The 23594-nt window shown below is 38.6% G+C and overlaps 5 protein-coding genes across 7 annotated transcripts; 3 read left to right on the top strand and 2 right to left on the bottom strand.

The window, feature by feature from the left end:
* The first annotated feature begins 878 nt into the window (after positions 1-878).
* Positions 879-4217, top strand: LOC126597379 (uncharacterized). 2 transcript variants are annotated; one of them, XM_050264174.1, is made up of 5 exons: positions 879-994; positions 1093-1153; positions 1239-1430; positions 1502-1708; positions 1920-4217. In XM_050264174.1, the coding sequence occupies exons 2-5, from the start codon at positions 1108-1110 to the stop codon at positions 3791-3793; spliced, it is 2319 nt and encodes a 772-aa protein (XP_050120131.1). In that variant the 5' UTR covers positions 879-994; positions 1093-1107; the 3' UTR covers positions 3794-4217. The 2 variants fall into 2 exon arrangements, with proteins under 2 accessions (XP_050120131.1, XP_050120132.1); XM_050264175.1 differs by having other exon boundaries at positions 924-957.
* A 1240-nt stretch (positions 4218-5457) lies between these two features.
* Positions 5458-7972, bottom strand: LOC126597386 (calmodulin-like protein 11). Of its 2 annotated transcripts, none has more exons than XM_050264184.1 (4): positions 7835-7972; positions 7463-7620; positions 7254-7334; positions 5458-5833 (listed from the first exon to the last, which is right to left on the bottom strand). In XM_050264184.1, exons 1-4 carry the CDS (start codon positions 7908-7910, stop codon positions 5696-5698), a joined length of 453 nt encoding a protein of 150 aa, XP_050120141.1. In that variant the 5' UTR covers positions 7911-7972; the 3' UTR covers positions 5458-5695. The 2 variants fall into 2 exon arrangements, with proteins under 2 accessions (XP_050120141.1, XP_050120140.1); XM_050264183.1 differs by having other exon boundaries at positions 7802-7972.
* Positions 7973-12193: 4221 nt separating this feature from the next.
* Positions 12194-23293, bottom strand: LOC126597382 (2-methyl-6-phytyl-1,4-hydroquinone methyltransferase, chloroplastic-like). The gene is made up of 3 exons (XM_050264178.1): positions 22397-23293; positions 21612-21918; positions 12194-12592 (listed from the first exon to the last, which is right to left on the bottom strand). The coding sequence occupies exons 1-3, from the start codon at positions 22969-22971 to the stop codon at positions 12437-12439; spliced, it is 1038 nt and encodes a 345-aa protein (XP_050120135.1). The 5' UTR covers positions 22972-23293; the 3' UTR covers positions 12194-12436.
* LOC126597384 (uncharacterized) lies at positions 13179-14428 on the top strand. The gene is made up of 2 exons (XM_050264181.1): positions 13179-14047; positions 14086-14428. Exons 1-2 carry the CDS (start codon positions 13285-13287, stop codon positions 14121-14123), a joined length of 801 nt encoding a protein of 266 aa, XP_050120138.1. The 5' UTR covers positions 13179-13284; the 3' UTR covers positions 14124-14428.
* On the top strand, positions 15436-20882 carry LOC126597383 (uncharacterized). The gene is made up of 2 exons (XM_050264180.1): positions 15436-16263; positions 20706-20882. Exons 1-2 carry the CDS (start codon positions 15469-15471, stop codon positions 20784-20786), a joined length of 876 nt encoding a protein of 291 aa, XP_050120137.1. The 5' UTR covers positions 15436-15468; the 3' UTR covers positions 20787-20882.
* Positions 23294-23594: the final 301 nt, after the last annotated feature.

Below are 23594 nucleotides of genomic sequence, written 5' to 3' on the forward strand. Positions count from 1 at the left end.
ACTCATCTTTCCATTCCCCCGAATGAGAAAAAAGAGTGTGGAGGGTCCAAATGTTGCTTGCCTTTAAGCACGTAGAAAGGCTAACAGGGCTCCGAACACAATGCACAGCTATCATGAGCCCCTATGCAAACCCTAACTGTGGCCAATTAGCACTTAACATTTGGCTCGTGCCAGTCAGTCAGAACCAAGTGTCCTTCCCTTCTAATCATTTTCCCCTAATCTCATAATATGGATGTTCACATTCAACCAAATAATGGACACAATTTATAGTTGATAGAATAGAATGTTTTCCAATAGTTGCATGTCTTATTGTTTACGTGGAAGAAGTATGGACGAGTTAAGATGACTATGATATGAGTAGTAAACTTAGACATACTAAATTCTGACCAATGTCGCATATGTGAAATATATGTAGTTTGTTCGACGTATTCGAAATTAACTGTGCAAAAATGTAGAAAAGAAAATGGCACAAGCAGGTACATCATGATTCTAATATAGTATTAGTGTTGTGTGACTTGTGTCTCTCGATTGCACAACACCAAGCCGCATGATGTATCCCATCCGGAATTTGAGCAACCACTACGTGCCATTGAAACGCCCCTTGTTTGTCTGTGCGGCGCATTTACAGAAATGGCTGCTTAAAAAAGCTTAATTAGCTTGGTTAATTAATAGTATCCTTAAGATAATACTGCCTAATCTTTTGCATAAACAACATAATCATAGTGGCAGGTCACACTAAAAGGCTGTTTATATTGAATAACTTTATTTCGTTAGCAATGTCTGTCTCATGGAAACTTTTAAATTCAGGACCAAAGAATGTCACTGTCAGCTAAAAAGGCAAAGAGGATGAGGCGTTTGCTTCAAGAAAGACCAGTGAAGTAGTACTACCCTATTTTAATCAAGTGCAAACACCCTGGCATGGCAGCTTAACAGAGAGAAAGCTGTACACTTGAAAATGTATATAGCTATCTGCATGTGAATACATCATCTCGTGGTATATTAGAATTTATACTCAGACTTTGAATTTGAATTTTATCTCTCGATCCGAAAACTCGAGAAGATTGGTGATTTCTGCGGTTGCTTGTACTGCAGGATTTGGTGTAGTTGATGATGGGAAATGAGATGGGTAACAACAACACATCAGGTTTGAGAGGTATGGAAATTTGAAGTTTGTTTTGTGCTTTATTGATTCATAATTTCATATGTCATGAGCTATTTGCAATTGCATTCTCCTGCAGATGAAGAGAACACAACAGTTGGTGAAAAACCTTTGGCGGAAACTACTCGTGCAAATGAGATAAAAGAAGAAAATGGAATAGTAAATGCAGACGAAGGAACGGATTTTCATGAAAAAGTTACTAACTTGCCTTCCAATGGTCCAGAGAGAAAACGGGATCCTTCTGTTGATGATCAGATATTAGACAGAACAGGTTAAATGCTTTTCCTAATATTGTTACTAAATATTATTGTCACTACTTAACACTTGGCCTTCTGTCCATAGAGCAAGAAGCTACTGAAGTTCAACCTGTTGATGAATCTTCAAATATTGCGCTGGAATCGAACAAAACAGGTGAAGAAGACGGTGAAATGCAAGCAAATATATTATTGAAAGGCTCGGGATATGAGAAGCCAATCGCACAAACGGAGGAGAGTGATCTGCAAGGAACAATCAAACATCAGCTTGAGAAGCAGGTTTCTTTCAAGAAAGGTATGTCTCCATTCTACTAGTTAAATTTTTTTTTCGTTTAGATATTTCAATCATTTATTCTGTCTTAGTACAAGTTATAGTGTTTTTAGAATTTTTTATGTAGTTCACATTAAAATTTAATTCTTTCTAGAAAATATGAGTATATGTTTAAATGAGAAGAAAGCAAACAAAAAACCCCACCATAGTACTTATATGCTATAAACTCCAACAGAGGACGAGGGGACAACGTCCACTTCACATGATCCAGAACCTAAGGAATCAACACATTTGGAGTTAAATCATCATGAAATGGCTACAGTTCAAGCTGACGACCAAACTGTAGAAGATGGCAGTGGACGTTTAGAAGTGGGAAGTGAAGACTCCCTAGGATCAAATCCTGATTTCGAGGTGAATGACCACCTCTCGGACACTGAGGCGTTGGAAATTATGGTTGAAAGTGTTGATTCTAACGCTGATCCAATTAGGGAGAAGCAAAGGGAGGACTTATTACTGGAGCAGAAGGCATCCCAAGAACAATTCGAGTCCTCCGAAGAGAAGTCTGAAACTAGAGATGGAGGTAAGGTTGAATGTGGATTGAGCACCATTACAACGATAGCTTCCAATGGTGGTCTGAGTGATTTAGGAAATGAAAGTCATGAGGAGTTTCCAACTGAGATGGATTTGATTGGAAATTATTACTCCGGATTAGAACAAGAAGCCATTCAAGCGCCTAAGTCTCCAAACTCCCATCTAGAAGCTCCTGAACCCGAAGAAAAATGCATGATTGTGGAAGAGGAAATCAGGCTAATCGAAAAAGAGTTGGAAAATGGAGAGAACAACCATGATGGAAACACAATTCAATCTTGCGGAGAGCCAGTGACAGAATCAGATTCTTTCCAGTCAACTGAGCCTCAATCTGAAGCTGCAATGATTGTCTCTATACTTGAGAGCGCCAAAAAGGTACGTGTATTTAATCCTTTAAGCAACAAAGATTGTCGAACTGAGGAGACGGAAGTTGCTGAGAAAGGAAACCTAGTTGTCATGGTGTGTGTTGAAAACGAAATTGAGGCTTCTGAGGACCACTTCCTGAACTTGGAAGAGAAAATTGAGGTGGTCCCGGAACTTGGAATGGTTCCAATGGAGTTAACTGTTGCGCATTGCAATGACGAGGAAAAGGAGGCAACAGAGAAGACAACTGCAGAAGAAAATGGGAATAACACTGAACCTTCGTGTGCAATTGCTGTTGATCATGATCAAGCAGAGGCTCTGCCCTTTCAAAGCACCAATGACTCAATCCTAAATTCTAAGCAAGAGAATTGCAGTGAGTTCTTTGCTGCAAAAGCTTCCACTGTTGATTTCAATAACTGGATAGCTGAAGCATTAGTTTCTATGAACAAGTTGGCACTCGATATGCCTGATCAACATGTTACACAACATACCGAACCATCTCAAGCAGCAGCAGAAGCAGAAGCAGAAGCAGAAGCAGAAACTAAAATTCCAGCCAGCCAATCCAATGAACAATGTGAAAAGGTTGAAACATCTGAATCAGTAAACTGTGATTTTGAAACACAAGAAAATGTGGGAAGGTCCAGCACTGAATCAGATGTTGATAACTTGAATGTTTGTGTTCGGATACAAAAATCTCCAAGCTTCAGCCTTGATCTCCAAAATGAAGCAAGAACTGAGGAATCGGATTCTCCCCCTTTGCTGTATCATGACAAGGCTGCAATAGAAGGCTCAACAAGCCAAGATGATGGTGTTACCCTTGGAAGCTGTATCGAGTACACCGGATCTGAACAAGGTGTTTCACAGTACCAAGCAATGCTGGTGGAAGAGAAAGTCATCACATTGGAACCAAGTAACTCAGAGAAGTCAAATACTTCATTCCTAGGATTCTTGAAGGAAGAGGAAGAAGCTCGTATTGTTGTTACACCACACGAAGATGATAACCGGTCGACTGCTGAAGATTCAACCAAGAATCTCTTGGAATCACATACTAAAGAAGCTGCTAGGGATCCAACTACTTCATCAAAAGGTAAAGCAAAGCGCAGGCAGCGGTCTTCTCTCTTTACCAACTGCATGTGTTGTGCAACTGTGATTAACTGAATGCCTCTTAATTCATACGCTCTGAATATACTGGCTTTGATTGGTGATTTTCTCTCTAATTAATTTGAGTTCTCTGGGAAATAGAGTTCTGATCAGGAGGGAGACTGAATTTTCTTGGTTATTCTTTTACTTTTTTGGCTCAAAACTTATTTTCTTGGTTACTTTGAGAAGCCAAGAAAGAGTGTATGTTTTCACTTGTTCCATCTGCCTTTTTATTTATTTATTTGGCTCAAAACTTACAGTACCTTGTGCTGTAAGTTACCGTCTGATGTAATTCCATCTATTTATTTGACTGGGAGATAATTAATTTGTAAGGTTTTGGAGGGAATTGTATTAAAGGCAGCTATATATGGTGCTTCTGATTGTAATATTTGTTCATTTTTATTCATATAATACAATGATTTGATAAATTATTCTCTATCAACTTAAACCTATGAGGTTAGTGTTGTCTAACAAAAATTACTATTTTTCAGTATTAATATCATCACTGTTTAACCTTTTGATTATGATGCAAAGAGATGGTATGAGCCAAATTGTTAAACCTATCATCAGAACCTCTAGTATCGCAATCTAAGAGAATCTTGAATATCACCAGTTGTACATAACTACGCATTTATCTTTCTTTTAACTTATATTGTAAAATTAGCCGGAGAGAAATAAACATAATATAATATATATACAACTAGCGACATGACAAAGTGAAATGCGAGAAGAAAAAACTGATAGATCAGTGCAGTTATGGAGGAACCATCAAAGCACCGACCATAGATTCATGATTGAGAGTCATTTTTTAAATCTGGATTCCAATAGGACTATGGTTGGCCTAAGCAAACTGGGACCAGGCCAGACAGAGACAGACATGATGGCATTGCTACATACCATACCATATATACCACCGAGATCTGATCAACCCAATATTGCTTCACATAATACCAGGCCATGTCTACATTTAATTCTTTCACATTTGATACATCGAGCCATAATCCAACCTTTTTTTCTTCCAATACAAGCAATATCTCCTTCATCTTAATCTAAATTGTGAGAAGAAAGATTCGAACTCAAATATGCCGAGAGAAGCACATTTAGATTAGTCAATATGATTATGTTCGTCTCTCAGCAGAACTGAAAGCCTCTTGAGTGTTAAGACATAGTCAAAGAAGATGAGTTGCAATGTAGGTTTAGGGCACACAGAGATAGAGACGAAAGTTTCCACATTCCACGCGGTGTTGAGGACGGTCTAAAGTTTGAACTTTTGAAGCCAAAGACTAGGGGGAAATATGAAGTCATTGACTTAATGCAAAGAAACTAACGTGAAGGGAACAGCTTATCCTTTTCCTTTTCCCAAAACATGAAATAATTCATATTAGAAACCACATTTCCACCCATTGATCTTGGTCAAAGTCCGACCTCACAACCAAAAGTTGGACAAACTTCAAATCAAGAAACCCCTCTTATGAGTTGGAAGATAATCTTATAAATTACCCAAAATAAACAGAAAAAGAAAAAAGAAGAAACTATTTTCACGTTATTATTATTTTATTTTTTTTGTTATATTCTGACTTTTGAATTGAAGAATCAATAAAATAAATAAATATGAGTGTGCAAAAATCACTTCAAAAGATATTGGAATGAAATGAATATAAAGCAGAAGAAGATATAAATGGTTGAGCTAAAATATATCACATTGAACAAAGATTTTGATACATCATCACATTGAAGCACACCATGTTTATGACTATCTAGAAATTGAAAAATAATACAATGTGGAATTGAATAAACTGAACAAATCAAAGGGTACTAGTCAAGTACTCCTACATTTTTGGTCATTTGACAACATGAATACAAGTTTATTGTTTGAGGGCTAGTGATGAATTTGAATGAGGGAATTTTGTTCAATATGGATCATCCAATGGTCATCATCATCTTCACGAATTCATCGTAATTCACTTGTCCGTCACCATCCAAATCCGCCTCATTTATCATCTGCTCGACCTCTTCGTCGGTCAATTTTTCGCCAAGATTGATCATTACATGCCTCAACTAAAAAAAAAATAGCAAGAACATGAACAAACATGATTATGTGAAGTGTAAATTCTGTTGGAAATAAAAGGTCCATGTGGAAAACAAGATAAACATTGTCTAATGAAGGTTTGGTGAGTGTTCATTGCATGCGAAAATGTACAGGGAATCAAGATACGGATAGATCTCCCAAGAACTTGGGTTGATGCCATCTCCGATTATGGAGGGCTAGATGTTGTCTTTGGCTATATTTTAGACTTTTTATCCTTTAAAAATAAAATTTAAAAGATCCCTTTAGAGTTAATTTTTTTCATCTCTAACTATGTAGGGCTATATTTTATTACTTTTTTGGGGGGGTATATTTTAGACATTTCATCCTTTAAAAATAAAATTTTAAAGATCACTTTAGAGTTAATTTTTTTCATCTCTAACCATGTAGGGCTATATTTTATTACTTTTTTTTGGGGGGGGGGGAGGAAAGGGGGACTTAGTTTGTTATTGGACTACATGTTTTCTGTTATGTGACCAAACTTACTAAATTTTGTATACTAAATGATATGAAAGTAGATGATTAGATTATTATTTAAGTATTAATTAATATATTTATTTCTTATTGATAACACATCATTTAATATATCTAGCATTATTTCCTTTAATCCTTTTGTCGGAGACCAATTTTGTCATTTAGGACTAAACGTAGCATAATCCTTGATTGGAAATGGCCTAAAAGGATGCAATTTACTTAGATTAAATATTGGGAATTATTTCACGAATACCCAAATAAAACATTTTATAAGCAAGTATTAGTATCAGTTAAGCCATATGATTCTCACACTAATATTTTTCTAACTGCATCCTTGTCAGAATCCATGCTGGCAATCCCTGCAATGAAGCCATCACTAATTCTGAATTTGGTGGCCTATCAGAGGTTAACAGCTCGAAGCTTGTAGGCCATTAGGTAGTTGGTATTAATAATATTGTATAAGGGGAATAACCTCAACTTTTTTAGAGAGGGCTAAGGGAAGGTAAATTTGAATAAAGGTCTCAACGCAAAGGAGTAAATCGTAAATTTTTTTAACCGGTTGAATTATAAATTTTATGTTGAGTAAAATTTCTTTTGGAAATAATGTTATCACTCTTTATATATTATAGTCTCTTCTATATTGTTATATGTTTTTTCCAGTCTCTTAACTATGTCTTGGTGCTAATATATGTTCTAGCGCAACACTATGAATAATCATTTCAAACACATGAAAAACATGTTTTGTGAACAAAATGTTCACAGAATTAGACTAACTGGCTTAATCGCCAGTGGAATTTATTTGATAAATTCAAATTAAGCTGATAATAATTAACCTTTTATCTATTTAATCAAAAATTTCAAAGGAATCGTTGCGTATGAATTTAATTAATGAGATGGAATTTTAATATTGCGTTTTACCTCGGTAGCTGAAATGTATCCATTCTGATCCTTGTCAAATACTTTGAAGGCCTCTTTGAGCTCCTCCTCTGCATCAGTTTCCTGATGCATATATACATTCATACAAACATAATTAAGAACACTAATATGGCATTTTAAGACCAACTAATCTTTATAGTTTATATAATCAAGCTATATATCTGCAGTGCCATGCATATATAATTTTATACCTTCATTTTGTTTGCCATTAAGCTCAAGAACTCTGCGAACTCAATGGTCCCATTTCCATCAACGTCCACTTCGCTTATCATGTCCTGAAGCTCCTTCTCCGTCGGATTCTGATCCAGAGACCGAATCACCGTCTCCAGTTCATCCACAGTAATGCAACCTAATAAAACATGTACATATTCAAAATATTTTCCGTCAGTGCCAGTTCATATAGTTATCAAACGAGCGCCTAGTCTTTGTGCACGCACTTCCAAATCTGAGAACGTAAAAAAACTATATAAAGCTGGCTAATGCAAGAACATGTTATATATGTTTATATATTATAGAGAATAAGGACTAACCAAGAACGGAGGACATGATAGTAGGAAACTCACCATCTCCATCCTTGTCAAATAGACAAAATGCTTCTTTAAACTCAACAATCTGTTCTTCGCTTAGTATGTCTGCCATCTTCTTTACTTGGCCTTTCAAAATACAAATAAGTCTAGAGAGAGAAAAAGAGTTCTGAGAGAGAGAGAATGTTGAGTTAGAGTATAGCTCAATCTTAGCTGGGTTTAAGTAGAAGTCCTCCAATGGGGTAATTAATAGGTAAGTGCGAGCATATTTTCATTGTTTAATATTTTAATAAACTAGTAGTAATAAAATATAAGAAGAAGAAGAAGAAGAAGAAGTAAAATTAAAAAAGGGTGGTCAAATCAAAGGCTTATATGCATGACTGGAATTTGTTGTTACAGTCTTGGCTTTATTAAAAAGAATCATATGACTTCCAAATCTTTAGCTTCTTTTCCTAGTTTCTACATGGAACTTGGTGAAAGGGAAGCAAACAAAAAAAAAATATATATATATATATATATTAACAATTTAACTGTTTATTTTTAGGTGGTCTTACAAAATATGCCTATTTGAAATCATCCAAACCAAAAATATATGAACAGTTAAATAAAGTTTAGAGTGGTCCTATAAAATATAAAATATGGTAGTCACACATATAGCCCTAGAAAGTTTTAGGGCAGATATGTAGCTGCTTCACTGTAAATGAATAAATATAAGAAAGGACAGCTGTAAGGGTTTGATGTTTGGGAGGGACAAAGATTATCTGCTCTTCTTGTTCTCGTGCTTTTCTATTTTGTGTGGTTACGATTAAGTTATATTAATATTTTATATTAATTTTTTTATAGAGATAATAAGATAAAAATAAATAGTAATATAAAATGTTGACATGATTTAACCGTAACCACACAAACAGAAATGTATAAAAAGGCACGGGAACAAAGAGAGCAAACAATCCTTGTCCGTTTGAGACACACAAGGCATTCAGAGGGACTTGAATTGTCTGCCCTCCCATTTAGATGCTCTTCCCGTGTCCTCCTGTTTTGTGTGGTCACGGTTAAACCACGTCAATATTTTGTATTATTTTTTTATAAAAATAATAAAACAAAAAGAAATAGTAATATAAAATGTTGACGTGACTTAATCGTGATCACAAAAACAAGAGGGCACGAGGAGGGCATAGAAATTGGAGGACAAACAATCCAAGTCCCATTCAGAGAGTAGGACGCTGAGGATATGGGAAGGTGTGTAAATTGCTCCCACATTCAAATTTTCCAGCCCCAAAAAGCACGCTGCGTTGCTTGCCTGCACGAGGAGCCCGACACTACGAGAGAGAGAGTAACAGCTTTCTTATTTATGTCTTTTTCGTTTTATTTTTTCAGCTTTCTCTCTCATTCGATTCGATTTGAGTTGTTTATTTTTTTTGTTCAGATGAATGAACAAGTTCATATTTGTTTTGACTTTTTTAGAGTTGATTTTTATATAATCTAAAAAATAAACGGTTTGAATTATTTTATAAATAATAAATGCCAAGAAAGTATAACAAAAAGATGCGAGCCACAAGTTCGGTAGCAGTAGCACTACTTAATTAGAACACAAAATACTGGTAATGGTACTCCGTATTTTCAAGGCGTTTACATGGATGGTATCTGCATTTTATGGTATGTTTTGCTTTTCTTATTTTTTCTTTTATTTTAAGAAGGGAGACAAGGTGATAAGTTACCATTTTCTACCTTTTTTGGGAATCGGGAAAACTTATAAAGACATTTCAGCATTTTCCTTACCACAAGTCTGGTTTCTACATCAACAGCGGGTTTTGAACCCGAAACCTTTAGTTTTTTATTTTTTTAAAAACCTCGTAATCCACCTTTTATTACTGGATCTCTAGTTGCATGTTCCTTATTTTTTGTCCTTTGCAGTTTTGGAAAGCTTATTCGAATTTGGTCCTTTTCAAGGAACATGCTTCGTTAAATAAACGAATTATATATAACTGAAAGCATAGCATTCAAGTTCAACATAACCCTCTTACAAAATAATAATAAAAATAATAATAAAGGTTCAACATAACCCTTATCACACATGTCACTCCTTTATTTTACGATCGAAATCGTGGTACGGCGAATTGAAAAACAACACATCAGATGCAGTCGATATGATGCCACGTGTCAACTTTCACTCGGATGTGAAGGAAGTAACTTTTATTGATTGACTCAACAACTTATACAATTCATATCCTTCGTCGCCAAAGGAAGTAAGGTCATCTCCAACCGATGGCTAATCAGATGGCTCGTTTTAGCCCTTTGACCCTCTAAGATTCTCTAAGATATTAATATTTTAATGAACAGTACATGACTATATTTGCCTCTGTCTCCAACCGAGGACCAGATGGCTTGTTTTAGCCCTATCACAAAAAACCGTCTCCAACCGAGGGCCAAAGGGTCATAGGGCCAAAGGGTCATAGGGCCAAACATAATTTATTATTTAAAAACTACAACTTAAATTCAAATCCAATGGCTAAGTAACGTCAGTCCAAGAACTGGTAGTATCTTTATAGATAATTACATGAGGCGCTATAGAATGATACGTTCTCATGCCACAAACAATTACCTACAACAAGATCTTGTTGCACATCTTTGGGCCCAAAGAAGCATGGAATAGGCATTTATGTTTTATGTTTTTAAAAATGTTGTTTAAGTTTCATGTTGTATAATTTTTATGTTGGTTAATGTTATTTAATGTTGTTTCATATTATTTAATGTTGTTTCATGTTACTTAATTTAATTTAATGTTGTATAATGGCTTAGGAAGTTATATGAAGAAAAAAAATAGAATTAAAAAAAATATGAAACAAATTTTGTGAACTAGAAGTTATAGAAAAAAAATGGAATTTAAAAAAATATATAAAACAAATTTTGTGAAGTAGAAGTTATAGGAAAAAAATGAAATTTAAAAAAAATATATGAAACAAATTTTGTGAAATAGAAGTTATAGGAAAAAAATGGAATTTAAAAAAATATGAAACAAATTTTGTGAAATAGAAGTTATAGGAAAAAAAATGGAATTTAAAAAAAATATGAAACAAATTTTGTAAAATAAAAGTTACAGGAAAAAAATTGAATTTAAAAAAAATATGAAACAAATTTTGTAAAATAGAAGTTATACGAAAAAAAATATGAACCAAATTTTGTAAAATATAAGTTATAGGAAGTTATAGAAAAAAAGGGTTTAAATTCATAAAAAAAAATTTAAAAAAAATTGAATACAACAACTAGTGACTGGCTAGCCGTTGGAATTCAAATTAGAATTCAAATTAGTGTCGGTTTTAACAGACACTGTTCAAACTGATATTATATTAACATTGCTATTAGTGTCGGTTATAACCTACACTAATAATATAGTGTATATTATTTATGTCGACTATAATCGATAGAAATAACAAAACATTAAAAAAAAAAATGGCCGGCCCCTGGCTGGCTGGCCTTACAGCCCTCTCCGATTCCGTGGGGCGCTCCCAGATTCCAGAGCCCTCTGGCCTAGCCCTCGATTGGAGACGGTTTTCGGGCTATTTTCAACCCTCTAACCCTTTGGACCCTTCAGTTGAAGATGGCCTAACCCACTTCTCCCAACTAAGGGCTCGTTAGTACGTTCTTTTAAACAACTGAATTTGATTTTTGATAAAATATTTTTAAAACTAAATTTTACTAAAATGCAAATTAATTGTAAAAAAAATACTTGAAGTGCTTCTAGTAAGAAGCACATTTCTAATGTTTTTAGCTAAAAAACATTTCAAGTGTTTTTATAACTCAAAAATATTTTATTTAAAAGTGCTTTTAGTCATTTAAAAGCGCTTTTAGTCATTTAAAAGCACTTGCCAAATGAGTCCTAAACAACCACCAAAACAAAATCTAGTTACAATTCCCATTGATATGATGCTGACATGTGACATTATAAAAAAATTTAGTACGCCGAAAACACGGCCAAGTATATCAAGTAAACAAATACAATTGGTTGAAAATTTGAAAAAAAATATCCCAACTGATTGTATTATTACACTTTGTATAACAAGCTGTATTTCTAGCACACTGAAAAATACCTCAATGAAATGAGGCTTGAATGTGGAAGGCTTAGTGACATCTGGGAATTTCGTATTAAAAACTGAATGCTCCTACCAAGCAGCTGTAGCATCATCCTTTGAGTGAAGTTGCCATTGAAATTTGGTCTTAAAATTTGGGGTTGAATGTTTCTTTGTTAGTTTAAAATTTGGGGTTGAATGTTTCTTTGTTCTTTTTCTATCGTATTCTTCGAGAAGTCAAATTTTGATTACCTCAAAACCCAACTTCCATCGACTAACACTTCAAGTTTGTTCATCATCTTCCGGCTAAAAGCATTGACACCTTCCAACATTTTAAAACGAAATGTTATGACATAAAAGCAACACGAAATTACGGATCAACTAAGTCACTTGTTCAACACAATTCCAAAAAACTTATGCGGTAAAGGTGCGTCCTCCGCAGCACAAATTCACAGACGTGCGTTTGTCAAATGAAACAGATTATCTTAACTGGCTAGCTTCACCGAAAAAAGGGAAAACAAGGGATCAAACCGTAGGAATTGCTGATAATCCCTCACATTTTGTAACTCCTGTTTCAGATAGGCTGGCCCTTCGGAACAATTTGATCTTTAATCCACATGTAAATTGGAACCAGCACATAGTAAGCTCCTGCAGTTGCACCGAGAATGAGCCGAAAAAGAAACACCAATGGATTCACAGGCTTCCTGACATCCTCCACCTTTGGACCAAGCTGGCACCAAAGCAAACATCAAATAAATACGAGGAAGTATATCTATCAAACCAAAAATAAGCCTCCTACGTAAACCTACTGCATCTTCTGCTTAATTTTCAACAGATATCATCTAGGTACACGAGTAAACCCTCAATAGAGTAGATGAGCATCTTCTGATTAAATGGTCCTCGCCTATAACGACTCACAAACTTAAGTGTCCCCAAATTTGCTTTTGAACTAAAATCTTATTAGATAGCATTAAGTAGTATTGCTTCCTCCTGTTTTCTGCTTTTGCTTCTAAAATGAACCACAGCCAGTGTTGTCGCCAACACCACCACTACTATTTGTCGGTTGTCACCACTAATACCTTTACCACAACCGCTAGAACACCATCACCAACATCACCCTTTCCGCTAATTCAAGCACGGTCATGGCTGCCCAGAGTCACACCTGCCATTACTATTTCCACCAGCATCACCATTTATGTCACAACCACCACCATTGTTATGCACTGTCACTCGTAGCTAGTACAAGAACCGACCACCATAACCTCTCCCACCACACAAAAATTTATATACTTGTGTTTAACTTCCAGCATAACTCCGCCGTGTAAGTTTATCTTACATTGCCGGTCCCAAGCCCGGATAAAGGAGGAGGGGGAGGACGTCAGGTAGTCGACAGCCGGCACTCCATGATCACGTCGAATCCTTATGAAAATGAATTCAGAACGAAATCGCGCTAAAGCTAGGGCGTCACCCGTAAGTGGCGCGCTGTGTGGCCCGAGCACAGTGATAAGTGAGCAAGGGTCGCTGTATCTCCATCGGCACCCGGATGCAGTGTTAAATGAGCAAGGGGGCTATAGAAACTTCTTTTCGAACGACTCCACTCAAAATTGTTTGGGAGCATATGCTCCTATCAACTTTACACGGGACACACAAAAGAAGTACTTTGATCCTATTAGACGGGGAAGGGTGAAGAAGTTAGGACAGAAGGGTAGAGTTCAAGAGAGCAAAATGCGTTTAGGAACGTGGAATATAGGAACCTTGACGGGAAAATCTATGGAAGTAGTAGAAGTTATGGTGAGGAGAAGGATAAATATTATGTGCCTACAAGAAACTAAGTGGGTTGGTCGTAAGGCAAAGGATCTAGAAAACTCAGGGTTTAAACTATGGTATTCGGGCACAAATAGAACGAGAAACGGTGTTGGCATCATCGTGGACAAGACCTTGACACAAGATGTTGTAGATGTCAAGAGGGTAGGAGATAGAATCATGACAATCAAGATTGTAATAGGACAAGAACTTATCAATGTGATTAGTGCGTACGCACCTCAAGTAGGGTTGGATACGAGTTCGAAGGAGAAATTTTGGGAAGACCTTGGAGACTTGGTGCAAGGAATTGCTCAGACGGAGAAGTTATTTATAGGAGGAGATTTAAATGGACACGTGGGCAGGGAGACAGACAACTATGGAGGTTTTCATGGTGGTCATGGTTTTGGGGAGAGAAACGAGGATGGGGAAGCTATCTTGGATTTTCCAATGGCATATGATCTCTTCTTAGCCAACACCTTCTTTAAGAAGAGAGAAGAACATGTGATCACTTACAAGAGTGGGTCGTAAAAAACACAAATAGATTTTCTTCTAATGAGGAAAGGGGATCGTATAACTTGTAAGGATTGCAAAGTTATACCAGGAGAGAGCGTGGCTAATCAACATCGCTTGTTGGTGATGGATGTACATATCAAAAGAGTGAGAAAAAAGAACAAGACTTGGAAGTGCCCAAGGACTAGATGGTGGAATCTAAAAGAAGAAAAACAAGCCATTTTCAAAGAGAAAGTAATCACCCAGTGTGTGTGGGATTCCATGGCTAGTTGTATCCGAAAAGTAGCAAAAGAGGTATTAGGAGAGTCCAAAGGCTTTGCCCCACACGAAAAGGAATCTTGGTGGTGGAATGAGGAGGTACAAGTAAAGGTGAAGGCTAAGAAGGAATGTTGTAAAGCCTTATACAAGGATAGGACCGATGAAAATGGTGAAAGGTATAGAAAAGCGAAGCAAGAGGCGAAGAAAGCTGTGAGAGAAGCTAAGTTAGCGGCTTATGACGATATGTATAAGCGACTAGATACCAAAGAAGGAGAGTTGGATATCTATAAACTAGCTAGAGCAAGGTAAAAGAAGACAAGGGACCTAAACCAAGTGAGGTGCATCAAGGATGAGGATGGAAATGTTCTTGCTACAGAGAACGCGGTTAAAGACAGATGGAAAGGTTATTTTCATAATCTTTTCAATGAAGGACATGAAAGGAGTGCTTCTTTAGGGGAGTTGAGTAACTCAGAAGAGTGTAGAAACTACTCTTTTTATCGTAGAATCCGGAAGGAAGAAGTGGTTGTAGCTTTGAAGAAGATGAAGCATAGAAAAGCAGTAGGCCCAGACGATATACCAATCGAAATGTGGAAAGTTTTGGGAGAGACAGGTATAACATGGCTCACTGACCTTTTCAATAGGATTTTGAAAACAAAGAAGATGCCGAATGAGTGGCGAATGAGCACTTTGGTGCCTATCTACAAGAATAAGGGCGATGTACAAAATTGCATGAACTATAGGGGTATTAAGCTAATGAGTCATACAATGAAGCTCTGGGAGAGAGTCATTGAGCATAGATTGAGGCAAGAGACACGGGTTTCGGACAACCAATTCGGGTTCATGCCAGGGCGCTCAACCATGGAGGCAATCTATCTCTTACGAAGATTGATGGAAAGATATAGAGATGGGAAAAAGGATTTACACATGGTCTTTATAGATTTGGAAAAAGCGTATGATAGGGTCCCAAGAGACATTCTTTAGAGGATTTTAGAGAAGAAAGGAATACGAATAACATATATCCAAGTTATACAGGATATGTATGAAGGAGCAAAGACTGCCGTAAGAACTCATGAAGGACAAACCGAAAGTTTTCCCATAACTGTAGGATTACATCAAGGCTCATCCTTAAGTCCTTACCTTTTTGCGTTGGTAATGAATGAGTTAACAGGACATATTCAAGGTGATATTCCTTGGTGTATGCTTTTCGCAGACGATATAGTGTTGATAGATGAAACTCAGGAAGAGGTAAATGCAAAGCTTAACCTTTGGAGAGAAGTGTTGGAATCTAAAGATCTTCGCCTAAGCCGATCAAAGACAGAATATATGGAGTGCAAGTTCAGTGCAAATGGAGGCCAAAACGAGTTAGGAGTGAGGATCGGAGATCAAGAAATACCAAAGAGCGACCGTTTTCGTTACCTAGGATCTATCTTGCAAAAGAACGGAGAATTAGATGGAGATCTCAACCATAGAATACAAGCTGGATGGATGAAGTGGAAGAGTGCATCCGACGTGTTGTGTGACCGTCGTATGCCACTGAAGCTCAAGGGAAAATTTTATAGGACGGCAATAAGGCCGGCGATGCTGTATGGCACAGAATGTTGGGCGGTGAAGCATCAACACGTACACAAAATGGGTGTAGCGGAGATGAGGATGCTTCGTTGGATGTGTGGGCACACGAGAAAGGATAAGATTAGGAATGAGGATATCCGGGGTAAAGTAGGAGTAGCCGAAATTGAAGGAAAGATGAGAGAAAATCGGTTACGGTGGTTTGGACATGTGCAAAGAAGGCCTACTGACGCTCCGATTAGAAGATGCAACTATGGGACACAGGTTCAGGGCCGAAGGGATAGAGGAAGACCTAGGAAAACTTTGGAAGAGACCCTAAGAAAAGACTTAGAGTACTTGGATCTAACGGAGGACATGACACAGGACAGAACACAATGGCGTTCTAAGATTCATATAGCCGATCCCACTCAATGACTTGGATTTTCCAAGTCTCCAACCGAGAAGTTTTCCTCACTCGGGAAATTAAGGGAACACTACCTTAACCTACATGCTCCACTCACAAAGCTTCAACATACAACCTTCAACAAAGAAAATTCAAAGAACTTAGTGAAGAAGGCTTTGGTTTATTTAACACAATACGTTGAAATGAAGGAAAGCTTATTTATTGATATCCCCGATAAGTTACAAATATGTACATATACTTGAGTCAAAATAAACAAACAAGAGGGAGCCTTCACAAAGGTTGCTTAGGAGAAGTCTCAGCAGTCGGTAGAGCCTCAGAAAGAGAAGGCACCGGAGGGGGATCATTCGGAGCCTCAGTACTGGACAGAACCCTAGAAGGAGGAGGCATCAGAGGTTGATCATTTGGAGCTTCATTACGCGGTACAGCCCCAGAAGACGAAGGCAATAAATGCCTTTGGAACAAACCCACAAATCTCTGATGATCAAGTAAAACCTGACCATCAGATTCTTTCATCTGGTCAAGCTTCCTCTTCATGTTTGTAGCATAGTCATGTGCGAGCCGGTGCAACTGTTTATTCTCATGCTTGAGCCCTCTAATCTCCTGTTTGAGACTCATCACTTCAGCCGCCAATGATTCAACTTGGCGGGTTCGAGCAAATAGGCGTTGGGCCATATTAGACACAGAACCTGCACACTGAACACTAAGAGCCAGAGAATCCTTAACAGCCAACTCATCAGACCGTTTGGAAAGTAGTCTGTTATCTTTGGGAGTGAGAAGGTTCCTGGCCACTACCGCAGCGGTCATATCATTCTTCATCACGGAATCCCCAACGGTAAGAGGACCAGTAGGGGAGACGAAGGATGGGCGCCATATGTTGTCTGGAGAAGGCGGGGCTGCCTCTTCAACAAGGTTCAAGTCAAAACGACGGTCGGAGGGGCCAGACATTTTCAAAGGTGTTGAAGAGAGAAGAGGTCGGACAAATCAAGATCTTAGAAGTGCAAGAATGAAGCTTCTACTGGTGGATATTCAAGTGTGCTTTGGAACTTAATGTCAGCCCCTATAAAAATCTGCACTCGACGAAGCTTCAGAAATCGAAGAGGCGCCTGCTCAGAAATCGAAGAGGCGTTTGCTTTCTCAAAAGCTGGGCTGCTCAGAGACCACGAGGGTCGATCTCAGAAATCGAAGAGACGTTTGCTTTCTCAAAAGCTGGGCTGCTCAAAGACCACGAAGGCCGATCTCAGAAATCGAAGAGGCTTGCTTTCTCAAAAGCTGGGCTGCTCAGAGACCACGAGGGCCGATCTCAGAAATCGAAGAGGCACCTACTTTTCCAGCCTTGTCAGCACCTGTCACACGCACACTCAGCTTTGCAGAAATTATGGGCATTCTATCGAAGATTTCTGGCGAAGTAGAAAGCACATGAATTGTACTGTTCAATCACCCACTTCCCACACGCAACAGTAGCTCATGGGTACCACAGATAACTTTGCCAAAGTTCTCTGACAAAGTTGAGACACGTGAAGCTTGCAGCTCCCACTACATCGCTCTGACCAAGAAGGGTAAAAGAATTGCAAAGAAACAACACTAACAAAGTTTAGACACATAAATTTTGAAGGTCTAGCTACCATATTATTACCCACAAGGGTAAAGGAACAGTACCACTGCTGGATAATTGGAAAGTCCCGGTGTGTCAACCTCTGTGCTTCGTGGCAAGGTAGACTAGCAAACATGCCCAACCTTTACTCACATTCGAGAAAACACTCCCAACAAGATTGCTTGCTCCAAAATCGAAGAGGCACCGCCCTCCGAATCTCGAGAGCCAGACTCCCAACATGATTACTTTCTCAAAAATCGAAGAGAGGGTAAAAGAACAGTACCACTGCTGGATAATTGGAAAGTCCCTGTGTGTCAACCTTTGTGCTTCGTGGCAAGGTAGACTAGCAAACATGTCCAACCTTTACTCACATTCGAGAAAACACTCCCAACAAGATTGCTTGCTCCAAAATCGAAGAGGCACCGCCCTCCGAATCTCGAGAGCCAGACTCCCAACATGATTACTTTCTCAAAAATCGAAGAGAGGGTAAAGGAACAGTACCACTGCTGGATAATTGGAAAGTCCCTGTGTGTCAACCTCTGTGCTTCGTGGCAAGGTAGACTAGCAAACATGCCCAACCTTTACTCACATTCGAGAAAATCGAAGAGGCACCGCCCTCCGAATCTCGAGAGCCAGACTCCCAACATGATTACTTTCTCAAAAATCGAAGAGACACCGTTCTCCGAATCTCGAGAGCCAGACCCCCATCAGGATTGCTTTCTCAAAAATCGAAGAGGCATCGTTCTCCGAATCTCGAGAGCCAGATCCCCGACAGGATTGCTTGTTCGAAAACCGAAGAGGCACCACTTTCCCAACTTCAAGAGCTGGATCTCCTTGGATAAAGCTTGTCTGTAATCTTCACACGCAACATCAGCTTTCCAGATACCACAGACCACTTTTTCAAAGTGCTCTGACAGAGTTAAAACATGTGAAGCTGACAGCTCCCACTACCGTGCTATGACCAAGCAGGGTAAAGGAATAACATTATTACTTGATGTTAGGGAGACTCCTATATATGTCGACCTCCATCCCTAACGGAGAGGCAGACCTGCAAAAATGCTCAACCCTTTCTCTTATCTGAGAGGGCACTCCCAACGAAGCCTTTCGAAATATTCAGCTTTCTTTCCCCCCGATAATACCTCTGTAAACAAGCTATACTAGAGCAAGAATATCTCATATCATCAGGGTTAAAAGCAAGAGTATCCCATATCATGCTTTTTCCCTGTCTTTTCCTTTGGCCTTGTTCTTACCTGCACGACAAGGAGAAAGAGAGCAATCAGTCAGCACTTGGAATCAAGCTTCCAGCCAGGATCTGACTGCCTAGAACCCCTTACCTGATTACTTACCTGGCATTGCTCTCGAGTACTCATCTTCAACATCTTATGCTTCCAGGGAAGATACCGCACCTGCATGAGGAACAGATAGGGCAAGTGAGAAGGATACAAGGAAGCATGTGGAGACAAGCGTAACAGCACACGTGCCGATACATCCACTACTATGTCAAAAGCAAAAGTATCCCATATCAGCAGGGTCGAACGGACTCTAGATTTGATGGACTTGTTTTGACCCTCAAATTCTTCAGTCGGCCTTATACTCTGGAGGAAACCAGAAAACCCTCCAGCCCAGTTCAAGAATAAGCATGTGGAAAGTTACTTCTTCAAAAGCAAAAGTATCCCATATCATCTCTTCTCATTTTTCTTCTCTTTATCCTTCATGCTGCCTGCAAGATAGGGAGAATGTGAACAATCAGCCGGAGCTCTGATTGCTTACCTTGTCTGTCACCTCTTTCAGCAGATCGCCTAGCTCGGCGACTTGGGGGACTCCTACTACATGGTTTGTATCGCGCTTGACCAAGCATGAAACTACAAGTAAGCTTCAAGTGAAATTGATACATTACCTTGTGCATCTCCACCAGTTACAGATACCACCCCTGGATGGAGGAAGAGTACTTCCAGAGAAGATGCCACATCTACCTATGAGACAGATAAGGCAAGTCAAGACGATACCACACTCCGGTACTTAGAAGTTTCATGGCTACGAGATCATTCTCCCACAATATTTCCTAATGTCATTTGTACTAAATCATTCACTTGTACTCACTAAAGGAGAGCTTGAACCTATGTACTTGTGTAAACCCTTCACAATTAATGAGAACTCCTCTATTCCGTGGACGTAGCCAATCTAGGTGAACCACGTACATCTTGTGTTTGCTTTCCTATCTCTATCCATTTATATACTTATCCACACTAATGACCGGAGCAATCTAGCAAAGATCACAAAAAGTGATTGTTTTCGCTACCTAGGATCTATCTTGCAAGAGAACGGAGAATTAGATGGAGATCTCAACCATAGAATACAAGCTGGATGGATGAAGTGTAAGAGTGCATCCGGCGTGTTGTGTATCCGTCGTAGGCCACTGAAGCTCAAGGGAAAATTTTATAAGACGGCAATAAGGCCAACGATGTTGTATGGCATAGAATGTTGGGCGGTGAAGCATCACACGTACACAAAATGGGTGTAGCGGAAATGAGGATGCTTCGTGGGATATATGGGCACACGAGAAAGGATAAGATTGGGAATGAGGATATCCGAGGTAAAGTAGGAGTAGCCAAAATTGAAGGAAATATGAGAGAAAATCGGTTCCGGTGGTTTGGACATGTGCAAAGAAGGCCTACTGACGCTCCGGTCCGAAAATGTGACTACGGGACAGAGGTTCAGGGCCGAAGGGGTAGAGGAAGACCTAGGAAAACTTTGGAAGAGACCCTAAGAAAAGACTTGAGTACTTGGATCTAACGGAGGACATGACACAAAACCGAGCGCAATGGCGTTCTAGGATTCATATAGCCGACCCCACTTAGTGGGAAAAGGCTTTGTTGTTGTTGTTGTGTTTAACTTCCAGCATATTTCACTGTTTCTAGTATAATTTTGAAACAACTGTGAAAAAAATAAGAGTAAAAAAACTCCAATGAAATTCTTGCAGCCACCTCCATAGCCATGACCAAATCATTTCTTGTACCACAACCAATCACTATAGTCGTGTTTAATTTCCAAAAGAATTTGTAAACAAATATTAAAACAAAAATGTAGACGCAGTTTTAAGAAAACAATAACATGGAAAGGTCAATGTATCCAAACATGGCATCAGAAATAAGAGAAATCCTCGTAAAAATAAAGATTAAAAAATAACATGTATCAGGGTGTTCGTTAATATGCAGAAACCATGCCATATTACCTTCTCTGGAACAAACTTCATTCTTAAGTTGCCAGCTCAAAAGTTGAATAACAATGCCTCTAGACAAAATATTTCAAAAGTGTAGCAACAAGCAAGTCTCTAATTTGAATTGGAAGAATTATTTATTGGACTGCATGCCATTTGATATGACAAAAAAATCAAGCAGAATTTTCTGTCTTCTGCTAGTTGATGAGCTATTTTATAGTTAGCGATGATTTCTTGGATAAAGTAAATTCTTTACACAACCCTAAATTGTTGTTCCAATGCTATAGACATGTGAGGGTCGAGACATTAATCAACCAATAAGAGTTTCGTTCGCCATAAAAAGAGACTCCAACATAAGCCACGGAACATAGAAATCTATCATGGATAAAGAAATATATTACCTGGAGAGGGGAGTCCCCAGAGACGGGCTTAACACCTGTCACAGAGCAACCCATGATCAAGCCATGGCGGCGGACACCACGGTACCATTTTGGACCAATTCTTTTCAGTTGAACATCTTTGAAACCAGCATTTTTGAACCACTCAATGTACTCTTCCTCCTTTGGGAAGAGCATCCACACGTCTGCAAAGAAACGAGACAGCCAAAAGGTTGGGTGCACAGGGCCTATAAGGCAAGCCCTTCCTCCTATTTTTAGTACCCTATATGCTTCCTTGATTCCACGCTGTGGGTCTGGCCAGTACTCAATACTGGGAAACAAAATATTGAAATTGCATAAGACAAAGAGAATTAACAGCGGTATATAGACTACCCATTTGTATAATATTACAGCCCCATCACTGTGAATATATGCTTTGTAGTGGAATACCCTAAGTTTCAAGAATTGTAAAAAGTAATACTCCCTTAAATTGTTCTTTAAAGATAAGTACTAATGCTTTCGTTAATTAAGATTAACCACAAAACCAGCATATCACTTCTTCTCATTCACCTCAATGAAATTTGAACTAAGCGATAATAACCTGAGCTAAATTTAGGATACGATCAAATTTCCAATGACAAAACTCGTTCTTTATGATACATTTCTGCACCTGAACTTCAAATAAATAACCCCACTGCTAAAAACCCCAATGGACATTCCTTTAAATGCAAACACATTACACTTTGAAATTCCTTTAAATGCAAACTCATTACACTGATTACAGGAAGCAAAACAAGCAGATATTGTACCTCCCAGCAGAGACATATCGATCCGCGTAATCAGTTGGGAACGGCAGATCCTCGGCATCCCCTTCAACTATCTTGCATTCTTTCAAGGGCTCCTTCTCCTTAGCCTTGGCAAGTTGGTGCGGCGATTGGTCAAGAATGGTCACATTCTTGGCATCCACATGCTTAACAATGCCAAGAGTCGTAAACCCAGTTCCACCTCCAACATCCACCACCACCATATTCCTATCGTAAAGTTCAGCGGGCTCGAGCGCATCATCCCGCATATCCTCAGTCCAATGCCCAGGGTTTATAACATGATCATACACTATAGACAAAAACCTATAGAACCAGAAAGCCTCCTGCTTGTGCTGTATGAACCTAGGCTGGGAAGCAGGCCTTGAGGATGATACACTGCATATGGGTCCCACTAAAGTTCTGGTCTTTTGACTCCTACCGCCATAGCTCACTAAACCCTTCTGGGAAAAACCCCCATAAGGGTAATTTTTCCCACCAGAACCTAACCCACTTGGTGTTACTGCTATTATTCCATTGACAAGTTTGAGATTCTGAGCTCCGTAAAGCATCGAAATCGCCATTATACGGTAAAAGAACGAAAACCCACAAATTTAAACAGGTAAATTTACACCTTTTCTCGCTGATTACTGGAAACTAAGGTGAAAAATGGCAGTGAGGATTGAGATTTACAGTGAAATGGGAACGCAAGCAGCAAACACAGTCAACTCCTGGTAATTGGAATAGTGGGAATTCATATATGCAAAAATTGAGAAAGGAAAGGATTGGGAAATTGGAAGGGCTTACCAACCCACGTATGTGTGTTGTGCGGAGGCGAAGATTACAGGCAGAGAGTGTACTTGTGTCAGTGTGCGACCCTCGGTTGAATGCGCACCACATGTTGCGGCAGTACCGGTGGTGCCTATCCCTATCAGGTAAAAAGGCCAAAACGGCGACGTATTATTCTCTTTTGGCATATTATGACACGAAGCGTTTTGTGCCTCATAGACGAGACGAGGGGTGGTGGTTGCGAGCCTTGTAACATTTTCATAGGGACAAATCATGATAAGTAAAATTTAAGAAAACTAATAAAAATAGTTTGAAAACTTTGAGTTTTAATTATAAGGATAAAATAAATGGTAAAATAAATAGTATCATGTTTGACTTTTTAGTGTAAAAATGTGATTTTTCGTTAAGATGAACAGTA

Source organism: Malus sylvestris, chromosome 13 (assembly GCF_916048215.2).
Source record: "Malus sylvestris chromosome 13, drMalSylv7.2, whole genome shotgun sequence".
Classification (NCBI taxonomy): domain Eukaryota; kingdom Viridiplantae; phylum Streptophyta; class Magnoliopsida; order Rosales; family Rosaceae; genus Malus; species Malus sylvestris.